A 21515-nucleotide genomic window follows, 5' to 3' on the forward strand; every position below is an offset into this window, starting at 1 on the left:
AAACTCGCACACACAGAGGACAGCTCATGTCAAGAAACAAGTGCCACCAACTTTCACCCCTGGGACCTGATGGGAAACAGCCCTGGGCTCCCTCCGTGGCTCCTTGGCGAGCCCATCTGAAACCTGCTCTGATGATAAAACCCAGATTCAAACTAACCAGGCACGACAGCACGTGGCCGTGAAGTTTGTGTGTGTGCAGCTCCGCTAACAGCACAGGTGAGAACAAAAAGAAGGGGAAGAAAACAGATCTGCAGCGGCAAAGGGTATTTTTTTAATCTCTACGTGTCAATGAGAGTTATGGAAGGTGCGGTGGAAAAAAACAAAAAGCCCAAAATATTTTTCAGCCCAAGGGAGCCTGGGGAAGGGAGGATGACCGTACCTGTCTCAGCAGGGAGGAGACAACGTCTGTGGACTCCCAGTAGCTCGCGTGGAAGAGATGTGGCAAAGCGACCGTTGGGAAAGCCGTCAGAGCATCGGGACAGTAGAGCGCATAGTCGATCCTCTTGGTTCCCCACCATTTGGCAGCAACTAGAAGCAAAAGACTCGTTCAAAGGGGGCTCATGGGCATGCACAGCCTCGGTCACAAACAGCATTTCGAGGCTCTGGCTCCTTGCTCCAGGCACACTGGGAGGTTGCTCCCTGGCTGGTCACACTGCTAAGAGGGAACAACCAACCTAGGGCCACCAGCACTTGAGCTCTCCTTCATCTAAGCAGATAGGAAGGCACTGGAGGGCAGGTATTAATTGGCCATTAGTCCAGACCCTAGGGAAGGGGTCCCAGGCTCAGGGGCAATGAGCCCGGGAATCCATATGCCAAAATATAAGACAGAAATGCATCTCCCTGGAGCTGTGGGAGCAGAAACCCATCTCCATGGAGCTGTGGGAGCAAGGGGGTGTGTGCTCTGCACAGTGCAGGACATGCCCAGGCCACCTCCAGCCCCACTTCCACCTCCTTTAGCTTTCCCCAAGGAATAAAAGACTTCTTAGCACCCAGATGTTGGCCACACTAAAGAGGATCTGAACACCGGGAGCCCCCGTGAGATGCTAAAAGGCACCACAAGGCAGAGCGTATGGCACGTGCTGCCAGGATTGGCAGTCCCCAGCAAGTCCTGGTTGCCCTCCTGGGCTACCATGCGGCAGGCAACCGAGACATCCAGCTGAGCCTCCCCAGGAGCACAGTGGCCAACCAAAGTATCTGGGAGTGCTGGGACCTCATTGCATGGGGGACTGAAAAAATACACTGGGATTTTGGGTGGGCAAGGTTACAGACAACACAAGAAGGGTCTTCTCCTTTGGGGAGTCAACAACTCGCGCAGAAGTGTCCAACAGCCATCGTTCGCCCATGGGACACCATCACACTTCAATGCTGCCCTGGGCTCTGCCCAGACACACATCCCTGGCAAAGAGTGTGTCTGAGCCCAAAACCTCAGCCCCACAGGCGTGGGCTGCTTTCCCCCAGCGAGGAGCCCTCAACACCCGCGCGCTCCAGCCTGGAAGAGCAGCCACGGAAAGAGAAGATGGATCAGATCGAGAGAGCACCAGAAGGAGCTGCGTTTGCATGCAGGTTGCAAGCTGGGGCTTTGACAAGGGTGTTGTCACAGAGGAAAACCAAGCTTGAGAATGTTCCCTTTTCATGGACATCCAGGAAAGCTGCCAGGTGTAAGGAACGATCCAACCAACCCTTCTGGTTAAGGGAAATCTACCTGGTGATGAGCACAGATGCTGACCTGAAGAAGTGGACCCACCAGCTCCTTCCAGAGACCTGCACAAAGCTCCCACCCCAGCACGTGCAGCGGGTCACGGCACCAGCACATCCCCATGGCCCAGCCCTGGCGGTGCCCAGTGCCTGGACCACCCTCATCCTCACGGCCCTCGCTGTGCTGAAGAGCCACGGGAAGGAGGAGGAGGGTGTTGATGGATCAACACGGCTTTTCCAAAGCACACGGGCACCTCCTCACAGCCATTTCTGACTCCCTGTCTTCCAAATTGGCAGCTCCTGGTCATGTCTCAACCCTTCATTTCTCAGGCAAGTCCCCAGCTTGGGTCATTTCAGACTCTCGGCAGGAGAAGGCAGGATTTAGTCTTCCATGCTCAAAAGACAGCGGTGGAGGCAGAAGCGTTGTCCCCAGAGCTGTACCCAGAAGAAGTCTTGCTCTTGCCAAGTTGTTAGCTGTGTTATGATCGATCTTTGGAGCAAAGTGGTAGAAATACTTGTTAAAATGCAATCAGAAAGTGTCTCAGTGAAAGCGCAAAGATTTGCCGTGAAGTTCTGGGACTATCGAAGGAGAGAGAGGAGGTCGACTGGGGCGGATCTCTCCAGAATACCTGTCGTGATGTCCAGGTCGGGGATCCGAAGAGCACGGTCTGCAGCCTGGCTCCACGGCCCTTTGGGCTTTCCTCCCTTGGCGGGGATTTCGTGTTTGTGCTGCCTACGTCTCCTGGAGGAGGTTTGGGTGGGGGATTTGTGAGGGAGGGCGAGTTGGGACAGGAGGCTAAACCCTCTACAGTGATTAAGGTGGTGTTTGGTTTCTAAAAGGAAAAATAAAATAAAAACAAGCAGAAATCACACTTATTATTATGGCACACACATGCCACAGGCAACACCGGTTTCATCCTCCAGGAATTCCCAGTACAAGGGAAGCTGAATCCTACGGAGGGTCCCAGGGAGAAGCCGGGATTTTGCGGTGCCTCTGGACCTCCTCCGGCTCTGTCTGTGGGACAGGCACAGACCGCATCCAGCCCTCGATGCCAGGCTTCGCCTCACCACCGCGCTAATAAGGTTGAGTGCAAGAGCTGCAAAGCCAGAGCCGGGGCTCAGAGGATGTGTCGGCACCGGGGAGGGGAAGGAACGGGCTGTGTGGGGGGGCAGGGAGGGTGCACAGCCCATGCTGGACCGGACTCTTCCTCGCCGATCTCAGAAACGGGTTTTGACAGCTGTGAAGTGTGTGGAGGAATAAATGACCCAAACCAGAAGCTAAATAATTGGGGAGAGGGTGGGGAAAGCAAAGAGAGGCAAGTGTTGCATGAGCCTGATCCTGCCAGCAGGGGCAGGATCCCTCCGTCAGATCCCGCACGCCTTTAGGCATCACCCCGCGTAAACATTTCTTAACGAACAACCGGCGCCCCCTGCTTCCCATCCTGGCTGGCCGAGCTCGGCAGCTCTCCGTGGGTGTGAAACCAGCACAAAAACAAACACCTTCTCCTCCCCCGGGAGCTTTCTTCCCGGGCAGATCAATATTTAGCAAGCGCTTGGCAAGATGTCTTACCAGGACAGACATAAGGATGCGTGCGGGGAGTGCAGCGTCAGTTCTCAGATGGGCTTTGGCAAAGAAAACCTCGTTTGTCAGAGCGCAGGTAGAGTGTGGCCTCAAACAGGGCAAAAAGCTACAGCAGCCCCTGGCCAGTGCCCACAGACCTTCGGCAACTAACACTTGCCTGGGGGAGCGTTGTTAACCTCAGTGATTAATTATGAAGTGAGTCCTTCACAGCCCTGGAGTCTAACACGCCAGGAATGGAGTATCTCTAAATTTTTGCTGCCTTCTAGTGCAAGAGTTTGGGCTGAAGGGTTTTTTTGGTGTGTTGGGGGGTTTTTTGCCTTTTTTTTTTTTTTTAAATTTGTTTGGGGTTTTTTTTTTTTTTTTGGTCCAAATTATCAGAAGCCCCCAAGGACACAGACTGTTTAATCTCACACCTCAGGTGAAATGAAGAAGGGGCTGAACTGTTCTCCACTGTATCAGCTGGGAAGTTATACATGCCTTGGGGAAAATAACAAAAAAATCCCTTTTATTCCTCTGGGATATGGGTCATAACTGGCTGACACGGAGTTACCCTGAGGGCTACAGAAGAGCAGAATTTCTAATGCCAAGTAATAAATAACCCAAACCCGTTCTTCCCTTTCAGCACTACAGAGGGGCTTACTCATCCCCAAAATTTGTGGACCACGTTTAAATTATCTTCATCAAGCCACACGCCACATCCAGCATTATCAGTCTGGTGCTGATCCCTACCGGTTCTGCACAACTTACCAACAGCAACGCAGAAACATCCCTTTGGATTAACCCTCAGACACACAGCAGCCAAACAATGCTCAGAGTTATCAATTATTATAATTATTTTTTTTTAACAATTTCTCACCAGCACAGTCCAACACGCGCAACACAGCAGTGGCAGTGTATTATCATCAAATACACAATTTGTTCCTCCAGGGGATATGATAACACGCAACACCGGCTATGACAAAACCGACAGAATAATCCCAACTTTTTGTTAGAAACAGAAAAGAGAACCCCAGACAGACAGGAGAGACGGACGCTGCGTGGCTCCAGCCCGGCGCATGGCGCTGCGAGAGCGGTGCGGCAGCGTCGGAGGGGGTGAAACACTTACTGTTGGCTATGTTGGAAGCAGTGTAACTGTCTGCCATTCCTGAGACCTGGCTGGCAATGCTGATCTCACTGGCTCTCCGGAAGCCCCTGAACTGAGGGGCTGACATGGGGGTGGACAGGGACGCGCTTTCCATGAAGACGGCACCATGAGACTGAACAACATCTGCTACAAAGTTGAAACAGGGAAATCAAAATATTAGACCAACAGACAAGAGGCCGGGGAAGACGAACTCGAGGGGAGGAAGGAGGTAAACAAGGCTGGGAGATGCAAAAACCTTTCAGAACTGATTGGAATGGGAAAAAAAAAAAAAAAAAGAGAGACATTTCATCAGAGCTCTGGTTTGAAAAGAAAGCAAACACCACAGCAGGCAAAGAGACATGTGGCTGGAGGAGCAGTCTTTGATTGAGAGAAGCAAAAGAAGTCGCTCAAAAACCAAATCGAAAGCCCCAAAGAAAAATCCAGGCAGGCTTATTCAAGCAGCAGTAACAGAAGCATGTGTCATACATACAGATGTGAATATACACAGCTTTATATATTCACATCGAGACAAAATAACCACGGGAAGGAGAACAAAAAACAACCTTAGAAAGGGGATATTTGCTTTCTTGAAACATTTAGACTTAAATTTACATCTCCACGATAGAAGCATTAATGCAAAAAAAAAAAAAAATCAAGAAAACATTTTCATGCCTGGCAGGGACTAAATTTGAACTTGTATTTTATCGCTCATGGATACAGCCAACACTCGTTAAACTGAAGTAAGGGCCACTGAAAGGAAGGAGTCTGGCGCTGAGCACTTACATCTCCCATTGGTGTTGGCGGATGGGGGAGTGCTCAGTCTCTGTGAACAGAGCTGCTTTTGTACAACCTGCAAGTCTGGATTTTTAGATCTCAACCTGAGGTTTAACAAGCGTGGACTAACCCTTTAGTATGGAAATACAGAGAAGGGGGATTATTTAAAGTCTTGCTGCCATGGACCTTACAGGGAAACGGACCTAACGTGTTCAGGACTGGCAAACCCAGAGATGCTGAAAGTCCCGATAAAATCTCTGCATTGCAGTTTTCTCCCCTCTGCGGATGCTATGAGGATGAATGACGTGGGACACCCCAGGACCCTGCACTGCAGAGGGTTTGTAACGCCAGCGCCAGGTACCCCACAGCAGCCAGCAGCGGTGTGACGCTAACGTGCAAAAGCAAAGCTGCTTCCTCCCAGCTCTGTGCTGTACCCCGGGAGCATCACCTCGACTTTATTCCCAGGTATCGGAGGGGGCACAGCGTTGTGCCCAGCCAGGCAGCAGGTGCCACAGGGAGTGCAAGCACATCCCTCCCTCGCACCAACATCCTCTGCCTGTTTCAGCCAGTTCAGAGATCCCGGGATCGCATCCCAGTACGTGGTTGACACAGGGCGTTGTTTTGGCAGCTGGTTTATTTGAATATCGATCTTTTTCGCTTGGGGCTGCTGACTTGCTCCCTCTGATCTCTCAGTTCACAGCAGCAGTGTCTGTGCCCACACAAATCCCGCTGCAGCGGAGGGAGAGGGAACGTACGAAGCAGAAAATGTGGAGCTAAGTGTTGGTAAGAGAGTTCTGTTCTCTGCAGGGAAAATCAGGCCACAAGCTGCTCTGTGGAAAAGCTTCGTGGACTGCAAGATCGGAGCCCTAGCGGGAGCCTGGCCTGACGATGAGCTGCACACGTTGTGCCAGAAAGGCCATTACCAGCAGCGCTTTCTCAACCCTTTCCTCCTCTTTTCACCTCGCCTCCAGCTGCTGGCTGTTAAGACTCCTACCAGCATCCTCAACCCAGCCGGCCCCAGCGGGCCAGTGCGGCTTTCTCGCTGCAGAAAGCACCAGCACAAGCGAGAGGAGACAATTCATGCAGAGGAGAACACAACCCGAGCCAGGAGCTGCGTTCAACCCCGCAGAGATCTCAAGGGTGAAGGGTCTCCTTCCCTTTGCTCACGACCTGGGACATCCCTTTAACCTTTTCCTGATTTACACCCTCCCCTTGCTAATACAGACCAAGATCCCTCTGTGCTTTCCTCTCCTTTCCCTGGCTTACACAGACAGCGAGATCCTTCTGTGCTCACGCGCTCGTGTCACATCCAGCGGGCGTCCCACCACCGCTGGGGACCATCAGCTTCCCTGATCTTGGTGAGATGCAAGGAGAGGTTTGGCTTTGTCTGCACTAGGAAAAATGCCAGGGTCAGGTTTAACTAACACCCACCAGCAAAGCCTGAACTTCTTCCTCTCCCTGAAATATCAAACATCCACGGTTTGGATGAGGAAGCTGCTGGATGGCACATAAAGAGCAACACAGCAACACAGCAACGCGACCTCAGAGAAAAGCCTGGGCTGGTCGTGGCTCCAGCTCCATCAGCCTGAATTTTATCTCCTTTTCTGAGAACCCAGAAAGAGAATGAAGGAAGGAATAGCGGTATTTTGGGCTGGCTCTTTTTACTCAGTCTTGCTTTCCTGAGCCTGACTGGGGATTTTTGTATATTTTCGAAGCAAAAAAACCCAACCTCGATGGCCCTCCCAACACCATCCTAGCTGGTGTCACCAGAGGAAGAATTTTCACTCCTACAAAAGTGTTAGTGTTACTGAACTGTTGGGTTTGGTGTCGCTGGCGTTGGTGGCAGGGATCTGCTCCGCGGGGGTGACGTGCCAGCTGACGGCAGCGCTCGTTCCCACGCTCCAGCCCACTTGGGTCGCTCTCATGTTTCTCTCCTTTCTCAAGATACACACCCTGAAAAAAGGGTGGTTTCTAAGAAAAATGAAGGTCAGGAAAAGGCAGGGCAGGAAGCATGGACAGAAAACCTGGTTTATGCATCACTGCCCTTCAGCCAGGCTTCCTCCACTCCACAGCTGCAGTGACAGCTACTTCCAGCTGAAACCCTGGGACTTGACTCCCAGGAAAAAAAAAACCCCTAATAACATTTTGAGCTGAAAGAGGGGAGATTTAGAGGAGATATCGGGAAGAAATGTTTCCCTGTGAGGGTGGTGAGGGACTGGCCCAGGTTGCCCAGAGCAGCTGTGGATGCCCCATCCCTGGAGGGGTTCAAGGCCAGGCTGGATGAGGCTTTGGGCAACCTGGGCTGGTGGGAGGGGTCCCTGCCGCTGCTCGACCGGCAGCACACATGCCTCGGGCCAGTGCAATGAACTGAGACTGGACTGCGCTTCCAGAAGAGATGATATAAGAAGCAAAATAATTTTTTTTTTTTTTTTTTTTTTGCCTGGCTATGGTTCTTTAATACTAATTTCAGTGCTGTGCCTTTTCATTTATGGACTCGTTTGTCAATGTTCTTACTAATTGTTTCCCACTAAGTGAACAGCACTGGGCCACCCTCCTAATGTACTGCTGGCACTGCGTCGAGCCCTCGGTGTCTGAGTGGCAGATTTCTGTATGTGCTATCTGCAGGCTGAGCTGTGGTACCCAAGCGGGAAATATCAAAAGCAATCAAAAATATATAAAGTTCAATAAAAATAATTAAAAAAAAATACAAAAGCAAGCCAGCTGCTCAGCACAGGCCAGCTCCTGCTCGCACTGGAGTCACTGGTCAGCACTGGGCACTCTGCAGGGATCAAGAGCAACATTGATTTCTCTTGTCGAAGTTTTAATGGGAATTTCGCACAGCCCAGTGGCAGAACTGGGATCCAGAAGTTGGCTGCAGTCGAGTCAAGCACTGCTTGGCCACACTGCGCTCTTGACACCCAAGGTAAAGAGCAGAGGAGCTTCTAAAAGCTCAGACAGCAGGAAATATCAGGGGACAGCTAAACGGCATTTCAACAGTGACCTCCAGAGGGATTCATTAATCGTACCAGATCCTTTCCCTCTGCTTTGTTACGGAACATCACAGCACAGGCAACATGGCAACTGCATCCCTAAAAAATCACCTCCATCTTCAGAAGACAAAGGGAGAGACTCTCTGGAACAGTCTCAGCCACGTTGCCATCCTGTATGACCACGTAACGTACCGACTGCTCGGGAACGGCAAGGGCCAGCTTGTTAAAAACAAGGCAGCAGAACCAAGCTCTCAATGCAAAACACTGAAAAAGGGGTGAGAACGGGCAAGTGAGGCACACGGGGAAGAAAGAACTAAAACCAAGTCAAGTCTCATTAAAATCGCAGCTGTAGCACCAGCCACAACCAGAATAAATGAGGCCATGCAGCATTTACGATGGAAAGGGAGGCAAAACAAATGCATCAAACTTTGCTTTTAAGGCAGAAGTTGAGAAATTAATTTTAAAAAGCCAACACATACGGCCACCCTGGGGTCTGAAAGCCTCATCCACTGTATTCAGCGGAGCCACAAGGAGTGTCCAAACACAAAATACTCCAACAGAAGAAAATCTGTTCTGACACAGACATTAATGAGATTTCTGGCCACGGTGCAGCGTCGCTGGCTGCTGGGGACACACACTGCAGACACCCAACCCAGTCCTGGGGGATCCTGCACACGGGGTACACCGCACGAGCAGGACCACCCCGGGACTCTGCCTTGCTGTGCCACAGCCTCTTTCCAGCAGCACAACCACCACCGGTGGAAAAAAGTAACTGTGTGGCAGCAGCATCCCGTTCCAGCACCAACACTGGAATTGGCCAGGATTTGTAATCCCACCTCGCTCTTTGCACGATGGGTCTCCCAGCCCCAAGCATGATCCCAAGCGGTTATTTCACGTGGCACAGCCTGCGACACAGCGTGAAGATTTCAACCCCAGGAGGCGACAGTACGATCTCAAAAAAGCACCCCAAGTACCCAACACCATAGACAATACAAAAGTGGAGATTACACACACTCAGCAAAACCAGCACTTTTATTGGGAACATCTTGCCAATTCAGTACGGGAACAGGAATACTTGTTTCCATGAAGCTGTCCTGGTGCTGGAGAGCACCCAGAGGGCTACTTTCCATGAGGAGGATGGGATTGTTCTGGATTGTCTCAACTAGAAGCAGATGGAAAAAAAAAACACAACAAAAACAAAAAACCAAACAGAAGGACAAAGAACAGACATGCAGCCACAAAGTGTTAACGTACAAACAGTTACAACTGAGCACTTCAACTATGAGTCTTCAGTGAAAAGACAACCTTCAAATACAGTAAAAGAAACAAAACATGGTGACTTTCCAAACAGACCCACATCAGAGAGGTTAACTGGGAGCAGAGGAGAGCATAACGATGGCATTTCAACAACAAAAGAAAAGGGAGTCCTCTTCACCAGCTTCTCCCATGAGCCAAATCCATAAATACCCACCAGATCCAGAAAAATCTTTTTACCACAAGGGGAAAAAAGTATGGTGTAAGGGGAGATTTACTTGAATCAGACTCTTAGCCTACAGAGTGCAAAGCACAGGAGTAAGCGGGGATGTGAATTCGATTTCACTCTGCAAGCTGGCTGCAATGAAACAGGGACCCAACATTCAGTACAGATGGGAAAACACACACAAAGAAGTCCAAGAGGCTTTCTGAATCGTGGACTTTAAAAAAAAAGCTACCTATCTGCATGAGGAAAGATGCACAAGCAGCGTTACAGGAGGTTTTGTACATAACTGATTATAATTGAGCCCCTGAATTTGACGTGATCACCCAATCATATAGCTTAATTAGAGCAGCAATTAACTTTGCTGGAGTGCCCTGCAGTGAGCACACACTTCAGGAGCAGCTCTGAAATCACGGTTAGAACAGTCCTTCTGGGTAACGTAAATCACAACACAAGTTTTGACTCTAAGGGAAAGGAATAGCCTGGTGCCTTACGATAAGTAAATGAAGATGCTTTGTCTTGCATGAGAAGAGAATTTAAAACTTGCTTTTTTCGTCAGTTTTATTCATCAAGGCAGAGCAGCATCTCTTAAAATAAGGCTCAAACCTGGAGAAGGTTTCGAAATCACTCTGCCCGTCTCATAGCTGAGTTAATGGCTGGTTAACTCCTCTCCACTACGTAGCAAGTGTCCCTCTACACACAGCCAGCCCAAAGGTGCAGGGAGGCACCACAAACTCACACAACCCTGCTGCTGCACAGAACGAGAACCTGAACACAGGCTGCTCTGTGTCAACGGGGTTTTCACCTCTGGCTTCACTGAGAGAGGGAATTTGAAATGTATTTATGAGGAAGAAGGTAAGATGGTCAGGATTTTTTTTTTTCCTAAGAAACCACTTGCAGCTGATGCCTAGAATACACCCAAAATCAAATTGCTTTTCAAGTTGCAAAAGTATAAATATAACAGTGGGTGGATCCATTTTTAAAAAGTGTTGCAGCAAGATCTCTGCTAAATTCGACAAGTGAGAGGGGCCTGCAGAAAGTGTTTTATTCACTTTATTAAACAGGGGGTTTAGTTTATGCCCATTAAACGAATCAGACCTCCAGAATCAGCAATTACAATCCAATCTTTAAAGACACCGATACCCAGGAGACCACTGCTTTGCATTTTCAATTTAAAAGCGATGCAGAGTATCCCCAGAATTGTTCAGCTCTAGATACATATTCCTCTTTGTTTAGTCCTGCATGATTCAAATATTAAACAAATTGAAAGCCAGCAGAGCTTTGGGAAAAAAAAAACAACAATGAAATCCCAATCTTTCTGGCTGGTGGCTTTGATACTCCACTCTGGTTTGCCAGCGTGATTTCTTGCGTGCTGTAAATCTGCTTTTATAGTAGCGACTCTTAGATGCAATGTTGACTTTAAGTAGCCACCGTCTAACAACCTCTAACAAGGGAAAAATGACACTGCAACTGTTCTTCCTGCCCCAAAGCCTGACCCTGCAGGGAACCAAAGCTTTAGGTGAAGCAGAAAGGTCAAACTGAGTTCTGCACAGCGGTGAGCTGCCCTGAGAGTTCCTTGCAATGCGAGCCTGCGCTGAACCGGCAACAGACCACGAGAGCCTAGGCACAGGAGCGAGGTGGAGATGGTAGGAAACAGAATTGATTTTATTCCATCAACTGCAAGAGCACCGATGTAATGGGAGCTGAGGCAGGGCATGGTCAGGACACAGCTGTTGAAATGCAACCCAGCAGGACAAGCGGGCATGCACACAGCCAGCTTGGACTTTGTCACTGCTGCAACTGGGGCAGAGCAAGCGGAGAGGCCACCGATGGCAGAGGAGCCCCAGGTACCCCGGGAAGACAAAGTGTCTCGCTGGCAAGGTGTAGCCTGTCCCATGAGTTTGCAACCAAGTAAATCATCTCGTTATCTCACTGGTGATGCTGCTCCTTCCAGTCTTCACTGGACCCCCAAACATCGAAGCCCTAAACTCTGCCAAGTGAATCGTGTTCCACTGAGTCCCAACTACAACCACCAGCTTGGGTGTAAAACCAAGAGAGATCACCCCAGCGTGACTCTGAGCCGCTGATGGCCTTTGTGTGACAAGTGAAGGGCATACGGGTCACAAGGCACTGGTTTTGTGGGAAGAAAACTACTTTTCTGGTAAATCGTGACTAAGACTATTCTCTTTCTCGTCATTCCCAATTGCTTTGATGATTTCACATAAAGCGTGGACATAACCCTCTAGAGAGCTGATATGGATCCAAAGGGACTTACCCAGAACAGCGGAATTGCCATCACCCAGCGGGAACCTCTGGTAACGGGGAACATTAAAAGGGGGCAAAAGGTAGAACTTCCTCTCCAGCAGAGGCTCGAGGCGTGAAGCAGACGGGTCTGCAGGGTGGAACAGGTTATAGACCTGCTGACAAGCTGGTCTGAGCTGAAAGACTAAAAGATGGAGAAAAAAAAAAACACCTCTCAAGTATCAAAAAGGTTATTTGTTAGATTACTGTAAATATTTGTCAGTAAAAAAGGAAAACTGTTGGCTTAAAAAAAAGTGCTAGGGATTTATCATCTCCCTCACCTTCCAGTTCAGTCAATTGAAGCAATATATTATAACATTTATAGACTCCAGAATTGCCCAGTGTTTTTAATGGTTGGAAGTACATTGTAAATAAATTGTATAATCAGCACTGGCTAGAGCACAGAGTGATCCGCTTCTTTACAGTGCAATAAATATTACATAGAAATGTTCCGTTTTCACCCGTTTGTCTCATCAAATTACCGCATTTGCAGCAGGAGGTGCTTACACCACCCGCTAAGCGAGCGCAGCAGCTCACATCAGGACTTACTGTCGAGAGCTGGAATGACAGTTTTGCGCAGCGCAAGAACCAGACCCAAGGGAGAACCGAAGAGGAAGAAGTCGGTGATCTCAAATTCAAACTTTCCAATATTTCCTCCATCCAACATAGTGGAGCTACTCGATCGCCTGGACCCTGGGTCATTCCTCAGAACACTAGAATGTAAACTGGGACAAGAACAGAAAATCAAGTCAAAATTTCATTCACCATGTGTTTTCATAATTTAAGGCTGGATAAGTGAATGACAGTGAATAGAATTTTTCTGTCTTTAGGAAAAACCTGCATCAATCAACCCACCAGCCAGCTAAACATCCCCCCAAACAATTACCCCATTTCACCGGCATAATTTAGCCTGCGTGGGTTTATCTCCTCAAAATAGTTTTTTTTCCGAGGAGTCAAAATCTTGGTTGCTGCTAGCAGATTAGTCATTTGCAAACTAAAATAACCAGCAAACCCCAACCAGCGGAGTACCAGGGAAAGAAGCAGGTTACAGGGATTCACTCCACTACACACGTCACCGCTACGGCTTCTGGCTGGCAGCATTTGAGTTTCTTCCGTCGTCTTACTCTCAAATGTTACAGAAAGCTGTGCTTACCCATTTCTTCTTCGTGGAAGTAGTTGGACAAATGTTATGGGATTAAAAAGGAAAGAGAAAAAGAAAACGGGAGGGGGGAGAGAAAAAGAAAGATCAACATCTGCAGGAGGGTTTCTAATATCTCTGTGCACCCAGTTTGCACCACAGCTTGCGTGCGCGGCATTCACTGGGGACGGGAATTTGGGGTAATGAACCCAGCAGCCACGTGGTGAATTGTATTTATCATGCACCCAGGACTCTCCCGCTTCTCTTCTGCCCGTGAGGCCACGTCTGTCGAGTTGTTACCAAACCACCTCTCAACCTCAGCCCAACAACTCCAGGTGACTGTACTTAAGAAAAAAAAAATATATATATATAAAACATGCCTAGCTTTCCCCCTCTCTTTCAGGTGTTAAATCTGTCTGTAAAATTCACCCTCTGTGCAGCACAGGCTGGGCAATACGCAGGTTTAGCACCGAGATTTAAATTCACATTTCCCTTGGACACCGAGGAAGAAGAAACTCTCAGATGAAAATCCTGGGAATCCACCCCCACGTTAGGAAGAGGTGCTTCTCAGCAGTCTAGAGCTGCGATTAGACAGCAAAGCGACAAATGTTTAATAACCTGGTTCACAAAAGGGTTTCTGAGATTCTTCTGTTACCACCCAGAAGCAATAAGCTGCAATTTCTTTTGCTCTCCAGGCTCTACAGATTCAGACGGCAGCCTCGCTGGGTTTTTGTCATTACACTTGGCAGCGTCAGGGTAACAGCTGGACTTGATGATCTTAAGGGTCTTTTCCAACTTAAATGATTCTACGATTTTACATTCTACTCAAATTAGAAGTGGAGAGTTGAAGACAGAGTACCAGGGTGTTTGCAAACACTTTAAAAAGCATCTGAACAGGTTCTGTAAGATATGTAGGATACAGGGATACCACAACAGTTGGGCTGGATAAAAGGTTTACTGGGCTGGAGTCAGGAATGATGCAAATGCAACAGGTTGTCGCCAGCTCTGCGCCCTCAAGGCAAAATCCCAGGTGGTCCCCAGCGCTTGCCGTGTCTCCGTATGCAGTGGCACTTGCTCATCAAAGCCACCTCTGAAGGCAGCGGTGTCCCAGCACTGCTGTGCTCATGGGAACAGGGCTGCTGGCTCCCCACCACCTGCAGCGCCGGAGCAGCAGCTCACACACTCCTCCGGGACAGCCGCTCAATAACCGAGCAGCTGCAAACACTCACAAACTGGGGACAAAAAATTCAATTCACTTGGACTTGGTTTCCCTGCTCTGGCAAATAATTCATCATCCCAGAGACAGCACCACCTCTGCTAAACGCCACTCCCAAAGGATGCTAAAAACCTTCTTCTCATGCCACGCTGCCGCGTATCCTCTCCAGGTGAAGGCAGACACACAGCACTATGCCGGTTACCATCCGCAGGGAAGTGACAACCTGATTTATGCCAGACACACACATCACGGAGAGTCAAAACAGCGATGTCAAAAGCCAGAGGAACAGGAGGTTACAGCAGCGACAGCTCAAATGAGCATGTTCCCATGTCTGCGATGGGAACGCGTTCCCCGAGATCACGCTGCCAAGGCGCACAATGCTGGAACACATTTCAAAACAAGCCACCTTCAGCGAAGCTGCAATTCAGCTGAAAGGACTGCAACGCACTCACAGTTTGCTGTGTGTAAGGAATAGCAAGGCAGCTAGAACACGTTCAGTTTTGCTGAAGACAAAGCCACAGCGATGCGATTCAAAGGAAGGCACAAAAGGAAAGAACGACCCCGACGGCCGATGCGTTAGGGCAGGACAGGGACAAGGGGTTTGTGTGTATCCCACCCACCTTTCCCAGGGCACCTCTTCGTGGGGAATGGGAGCACTCGTACTGCTAAGCAATTTGGACAGCTTATCAAGTTCCCAGGAAAAGTAGAGAAGTCTTTTTAGCAATGAAAAGAAACGAGCCAAGGGGAACTCTGAACCCGTCATGCTCCAACCAACCTCCAGTGCCCTGTTCTCCCTCGAAAAAGCAGCAGATGTACTGTGTGCATTCATTAAACCAGAGCTTATGGATTTCAGAAGCAAATCGACTCATTTACAATAATACAAGTACAGCACAGCCAGAAATAATGTAGTTGTGCAGAAGGACTGAATTTAAAAATAAATGTGTGATTGTAATCTCCAGATGCTGCTCTGGCTTGCTGGGCACTATCCCAGAGAAGCGGGAAGGGCTGATAGATTAATAAAAACGAGTGGCTTTGGCACCCGCTGAAATCTGCCATCGGCACGGACAGCAAGGGCCCCGTATGCCCGGCGGCCCGTCTGCTGAGCCCGTTAGGAAATCTTGGCTCTGTTCTGCACAAAGCTGTGTCACGGCAGGGCTTGGTTTTTGTACGGGAAAATAATTCCTTGGTGACAGAGAGGCCGAAGGGGAATCTGCTGATGAATGTGCTGCTCGGCGATGACGGCTGTGAGCACTAGGGCCAGGGTCAGGTCCGGGTGTGACGCCCTGCTGTCACGCAGGAGGGGACGAGGTGAATCCCTGCACCCGAGCATCCCCGGTGCCAGGGAGCGGAGGGGAGAGACGCGGAGAGAGGCTGTACAGCAGCATCAGCCTCTCCCCGAGGGAATCTGGCTCTTGAGCTGCGGGGAGAGACTCCTTTTTGACCCAAGGTCTAAAGGTAGATGTAAAAAGACATAAAACTCTCAAATAAGTGAAGGTGCACCAATCCATCAGCGCACCAAACACCGACAGCCCTCGCCAGGCGTCCCCCAGTGCTTCATGTTGGGAGTGAGCACAACCCCCTGGAGAAGGAGCAGGAAGGACCAGGACGAAGCTGTTTGAAACAACAAACTGCCACCCCTTGGCCACGCCAGGGCCAGCGCTTGTTCTTAACTGGATATAAAACTGCAGCAAGATGCCAGCCTGCTTCCTTAGCCCAGCCCACACCCCCGAGGTGAAGAACAAGAAGGAGAAAGAGCGCATTTTTGCACAACCAGGATTTTCTCCTGTAATACCAGAGGATAGGTATGGATAAGGTATGAACAAGAGACTGATTGCCTTTTATTAACCTGCTGGAAATAGCCCAGAAGCTTATTGTGGATTTTGGAAATGCAGCTGTCTCTGAATATAGTATCTCAGTGCACCACTGACATTCACTTTGACACCTTCTCTCTCCGATGAGCCTTTTACAAAAGTCCTGTGCTAGAGCAACGATGGCAAGTAACGAAGGAGGGGCAGAAGCGTGGGACAAGCCTTCAGCTCGGCACAGGGCAAAAGGAACAGCCTTGGGCACCGCTGCAATGCAGATAATGGTGTTTGCTGGGGGTGGGGGCGACACGTTGCTCCCCAGTACCGGGGACATGGGGGAAAAGAGGTTAAGAGGATGCTGGAGTTTCTCCAGGCATGCAGGAGGAGAAGGTCTGGGCTGTCCAGTGCCACAGGCTGGAGATGACTCAGCCAGAAAAAGCCTCGGGGCTTACAGAAGTAATCCCTGAATGATCAGCAGTGATGGAAAGACTGCTGTGAAAATTTCATCGGTTATCTTAACGGATACTTTTCTGAAAGTCCATTTGAAGGAGCTGAGGAATGTGGTACTGGGCACCTTGATAGTAACAAATTTGAGACGTGACCTTGGTGCAACGGAGCAGCCCTGGCAGGGGACAGAATACAATCCCCCGTCCCTGCTCCACGCAGGAGACTTGGGTTGAGACTTTGCCAAATAGTCGCACAATGCGTGCAGTTGAGGGTTGCTCCATGCACCAGCCAACCAGCCAGGGCTCAGGATGTCTCATCCAGAGCACCCTGCCAGCATGACACCAGAAACCTGCTAGGAAAGGGCATGGCAATTGAATCTCACACTTGAACTGGGGAAAAATTAAAGGATGCTCGGCTCACTCCCACCTTTCCCAAGAAGAGGCCAGCCAACTCAAAAATCAGCTTTCAGAGATGCTTTGAAATCAATACAACAGACTGCTTCACCGTCTTCCTCCATTTCCTTTCTGACCCCCACCCTGCACTTGCAGCACAGCACAAAAGCAGCTACCTGCCTGCCTGCCTTGGTGTCGACCAACAGCATGAAGGGCTTCTTGCCATTGCAACACAGATGCAGTAGAGCACCTGGATTCTTTTGTTGCCACTCAGCAAAAGTGCCGTTAATTTTTTTTTTTTTGCGTATACAACACCCTGAAATCTATACTCCTCCAATCTAAATTAAACACTTTCCTCCACCCTGCTTATCACAGGATGACAAAGCAACATTTGGGTTTCACAGATGAAATCTCAGCTCCAGAATATTGCTCCTTCTGTTCCTTCAAAATCTTACCTTGAAAGAAAGGCTTGATGCTGCTTTATCGTGTCCAGTTCATAGGTTGATGAATCGCTCCTTTTTCGTGGCAGCTGCTTCTTTGGATCTTCTCCGTTGCTACGGGGAATATCGATGTTGCTCCTGCTGAGGTGTCTGCTGGCTTCCAGATTAGAGCCACTGGAACAATAGCTGTTGTTCACCGTTATCCCAGGAGACAGGAGGTCAGTATCCTGGGATTTAATATATAAGGATTTATCCGTCCAACAGCCAAATCAGGAATACACCCACATTATATCCTTCTCCTTCCATCCCCCTTTCCCCACTGACCCCAAGATCCAGCTGAGGGCAATACCGTAACTCAGACCAAACCCCTTCCCGAGGGTGTGGGTAACGCAGGCGTGGACGATGCTTCATACCGGAGGGTGAGCATCCCTGCTCAGAGCAAATGCACCCGAACCGAGACACACCTGCACCTTAAGATGCGTTTGCCATTAATAAGGAAGAGAGTCTTTCTGGTTTCACGAGAAGATCCTTAAAGAAACCAGGGGCCACGGAGGCAGTGTGGCCAGCAGACCTGTTCCCAGCAGACACTGGGAGCCAGCATTACCTGGACACTCACAACGCTTCCTCGCCGGCTGCTGTTCTGGCTCTCGGACACAGTCTGATTGCTGTAGCATAAGGCATCAAATCCCAGGATTCCTCCAACACAGTCCCCTACCAAGCAGACCTGGAAAAGGCAACAGAGGAAAGGGAGGAGGAAAAAAAAAAAAAAAAGCCCCTTGACTTCAGTTTGGAGATGACAACTAAACAGAGTGCTGGACCATACCCAGGAAGGCTGCAATAGCAGGATGCCCAGCGCTTTCATCAGCAAAACTGTTCTGTCAATGAACAGCCACTCATACCCTGCAGACCCTCGTTAGCTAACGCAGCCAATGTGTTCTGGCTGTCCTCACCAGCCCACCGGAGCGAAGGGAAAGCAACACAGAGCACCCAGCACAGCTCTAACTCCAGCCTCAGAAAACCAAGCTTCACTCCCTCCCTGCCAGCTGTCTGTGCTACTCCAGGCAAGCTTCCCTGGGCTTCTGCTCCCTTGTAAGCCCTGAGGAGACAACGCTGTCCTGCCTCCAAGGGTATTGATCAGGGAGACACAATAAAGTACTGAGACCCACGGGCAGGAGAGGGCTGGATGGGCCCCGGCACAGCGCTGGCTGGGAATAAGCTCATGGTGGAGAAATGTCACTACAGCGGGGCAACGTGAATCATAGAATCATTAAGGTTGGAAAAGACCTCAAGGATCATCAAGGTCAACATCAACCCAACAGCTCAAACCTCCTGGGGCCAGAGAGTCCCTCTGCTCACAGGTGTGAGGCTCAGTGATGGTATCTTACAGGGTACAGCAGCCACACCATCTCCAAAAAGAAACCCACTTCTGCGACAACCCCAGCAGGAGCTGCGGAAGGTCCTTAACAGCTGGGAATGCCTGAACAGCCCTGGTTTGCCATGGGAGCAGAAATCATGTTTAGTGACAAAGCTAGCAGTCCTGATTGGGAAAGGTGTGTCATGCTGAAAATTGATTAACTTCTCAGCTTTGTAGCTTCATTCCTGAACACAAGCTCAGACTTTGCTTTGAATCCCAAAGGTTCAAGGCAGAGAACAAGCAATAATCTCTCTCTCAGAAAGAAAGAAATAGAAGCACAATGCTTTCTTATTGCAGCTCAACACTGTCGTGCTTCCATCCCTCCTGAGAGATTAATGAAAAAGAGAGCTTCAAACAGCCGTGGGCTCACCTGGCCGTTGAACGACATGCCCTCCTGGGATCGGATGAACTCGCTGTACGCCTGGTTGGCTCTGACGATGACGGCAGCTACCGCATCTTGGTACTGGGGGGATGACGTTGCGAGCAGAGGGAGTGCAGCAAGGGGAATGTGGTCCTGGCTGTTGGACAGGCAGCCTTCGTCGTAACTGTACGGGCTGAGGCTGGAGAGGGCAAGAGACGTTGGAAATATTCAGCCTAACGCGCAGAGTGGGGAAAGCTGTTTGCAGACAGTACAGTCAGTGTTGCGGTTCGTTAAAAAAAGCCTCGAGATAGAAAGGCCATTTATTCCACTGTGAACGGGTGAGAGCTTAATAAATCTCTCTCCCATTAAACGTAAATCTTCAAGGACAACATACTTACATTGATAGAACAACCCTCAGACAAGGAATTAAAGCCTCAGTATTTATTGGATTAATTAGAATAAATCAATCTCAGAACTCTTGCTGCATGATTTCTGTATTCACTGCAGCTAAGTATGAAATCGGGATTGAATGCTTCGCTTGTAGATTAATAAGTGCATTCTCAAAGCACGCTCAGAGCTTTCAATACTACATGCAGAACTTTTCAGGGATGCAAGAAACAAAAAAACAAGAGTGAAATTTTATACCTTTCTCCCTGTGACAAAGCAGCATCAATTTACCTGGACACCAGTGAAAACGCCTCGGAGCAGATGGCCGGGCAGGGGACCAGCCTGATGGCAATGTGTCCGAGAGCAGCTGGGTAATGTACCCTCATCACCGTGTCAAACACTGTCGCGATGGTGTTGACATCCCCTTGCTTGGAGCTCTGGTCACCACTTCCTGAGTCCAGGATGTTCCCTCCGTGGAGCACCAAGAGGAGGACGTGGATTTTACTTGGCTGCATTAATGGCTGCACTGATTCATCCTGGGCGGCAATGAAACAGCAGAAAGGCTGATTTTGCAAAGAGGTTGTATTTGGTCCAAATGCCTTTTATGCAAGCTTTATAACCTTTTCTCCCCCCAGCTCACACATGGTGTGGACAATAAATGCACCATCCCCATCGAGGCAACCCTCCATCTGTGAGCAAGGTATTTCCAGCAGGAACAGCCGTGAGGCTTTGGGCAACCTGGGCTAGTGGGAGGTGTCCTGCCCATGGCAGGGGGTTGGAACTCGATGATTTTTAAGGTCCCTTCCAACCCAAACCATTCTGTGAATCTACGATGGCAAGCCCCCATCTAGAAGGCTGTGTTCAGCTTGGGCCACCCCACATGAACATAACTGCAGCGACAGAAGAACCACAGAAGGACAGGCAGCACGGAGACTTTCTGAACTCTGAAAGAGTATTAGATCCACCTGGATGTAACAGCGGAGAACCTGCCTACTCCTTGCAGGTCTCCTGTCCCACACGTGTTCACGCACAGACGCGCACCCAGCCTCAGCATCGCTGACTGTCCTCAGCAGAGGCAATGCTGAGAGCAAAAATAATAATAAAAAAATGGCCTAAGATTGTAACCAGGTAAAATACGGCAGCAGTAAAGACGTTACTTGTGTGCATTAGGGTGGAAAAATGAAGAAAAGATGGGTGTTGCTTTCCGTCGGGGTGCTGAGCTCAGCTGCAGCAGCTGACAGTAAAACCCATTCAGCAAAATTAACAAACGAGCTCAAATAGGTCAGCAAGCGGCAAGCTACTGGGGAAGGAAGCTGTAGGAAGAGATCGGTCATTGCATCTACTCGCCTAGACAGAAGTTATAAATAAGACTCCAGATTTGCTTATACTGCTGCAAAAGAGGAACCGAAAAGAAAAAACTTCAAGACCCTTGTGGTAGCAGAACATTTGAGACCATCCTGGCAGCTCCCTGGTAGGGCAGAGAAACAGCCACCCAGAGGGGGTGTGGAAGGGGTGGAGGGCGGCAGAATTTTCCATTTGACAAATTCTTCCCATTTCAGCATCTTTAGTCAACTGTTGTCCTTTGAGCAGTGACTGAGCCCCTGACAACCCTGCCGGTGGGAGGGGAGCATGCCCAGGCACACATTAGCAACCTAACAACTGGCTTATGTTTTCACCAGATAACATTAAAGCATGTCTTAATGCACAGCCCACCAGAAGTATTAAAATTCACATCCAAGTCTGTAATAAAGATTTTCCAGACCTCCTGCGTAAGAACAGCCTTTAATTATTTAGCACCACTCCCCTGTATTAATGCCAGCTCTTCAAACCTTCTCCCCTTCCAGCTTACAGCGCCTGCAAAGTGAACTTTTGCCTGGCTGGAGGCATGGGAGGGGGGCTCTCAGCGCTTGCTTTTGCTTTCAGGCAAATGTCTTAAGTGCTCATTTGGAGAACAACATGAGTCACCAAGCTCA

General features: G+C 49.4%; 1 protein-coding gene across 1 annotated transcript; it reads right to left on the minus strand.

Moving 5' to 3' along the window:
- Nucleotides 1-379: 379 nt before the first annotated feature.
- On the minus strand, nucleotides 380-20078 carry LOC104471472 (membrane-associated phosphatidylinositol transfer protein 2-like; the record flags this gene model as incomplete). The annotated part of the gene is made up of 9 exons (XM_010086823.1): nucleotides 380-528; nucleotides 4383-4547; nucleotides 9177-9326; nucleotides 11917-12087; nucleotides 12492-12667; nucleotides 17396-17607; nucleotides 17985-18104; nucleotides 19165-19354; nucleotides 19834-20078. Coding segments are annotated over 9 exons (1578 nt in total), but the record flags the coding sequence as incomplete, so codon positions are not given.
- Nucleotides 20079-21515: the final 1437 nt, after the last annotated feature.

Source organism: Pterocles gutturalis, unplaced genomic scaffold, assembly GCF_000699245.1.
Source record: "Pterocles gutturalis isolate BGI_N339 unplaced genomic scaffold, ASM69924v1 scaffold26071, whole genome shotgun sequence".
NCBI lineage: Eukaryota > Metazoa > Chordata > Aves > Pterocliformes > Pteroclidae > Pterocles > Pterocles gutturalis.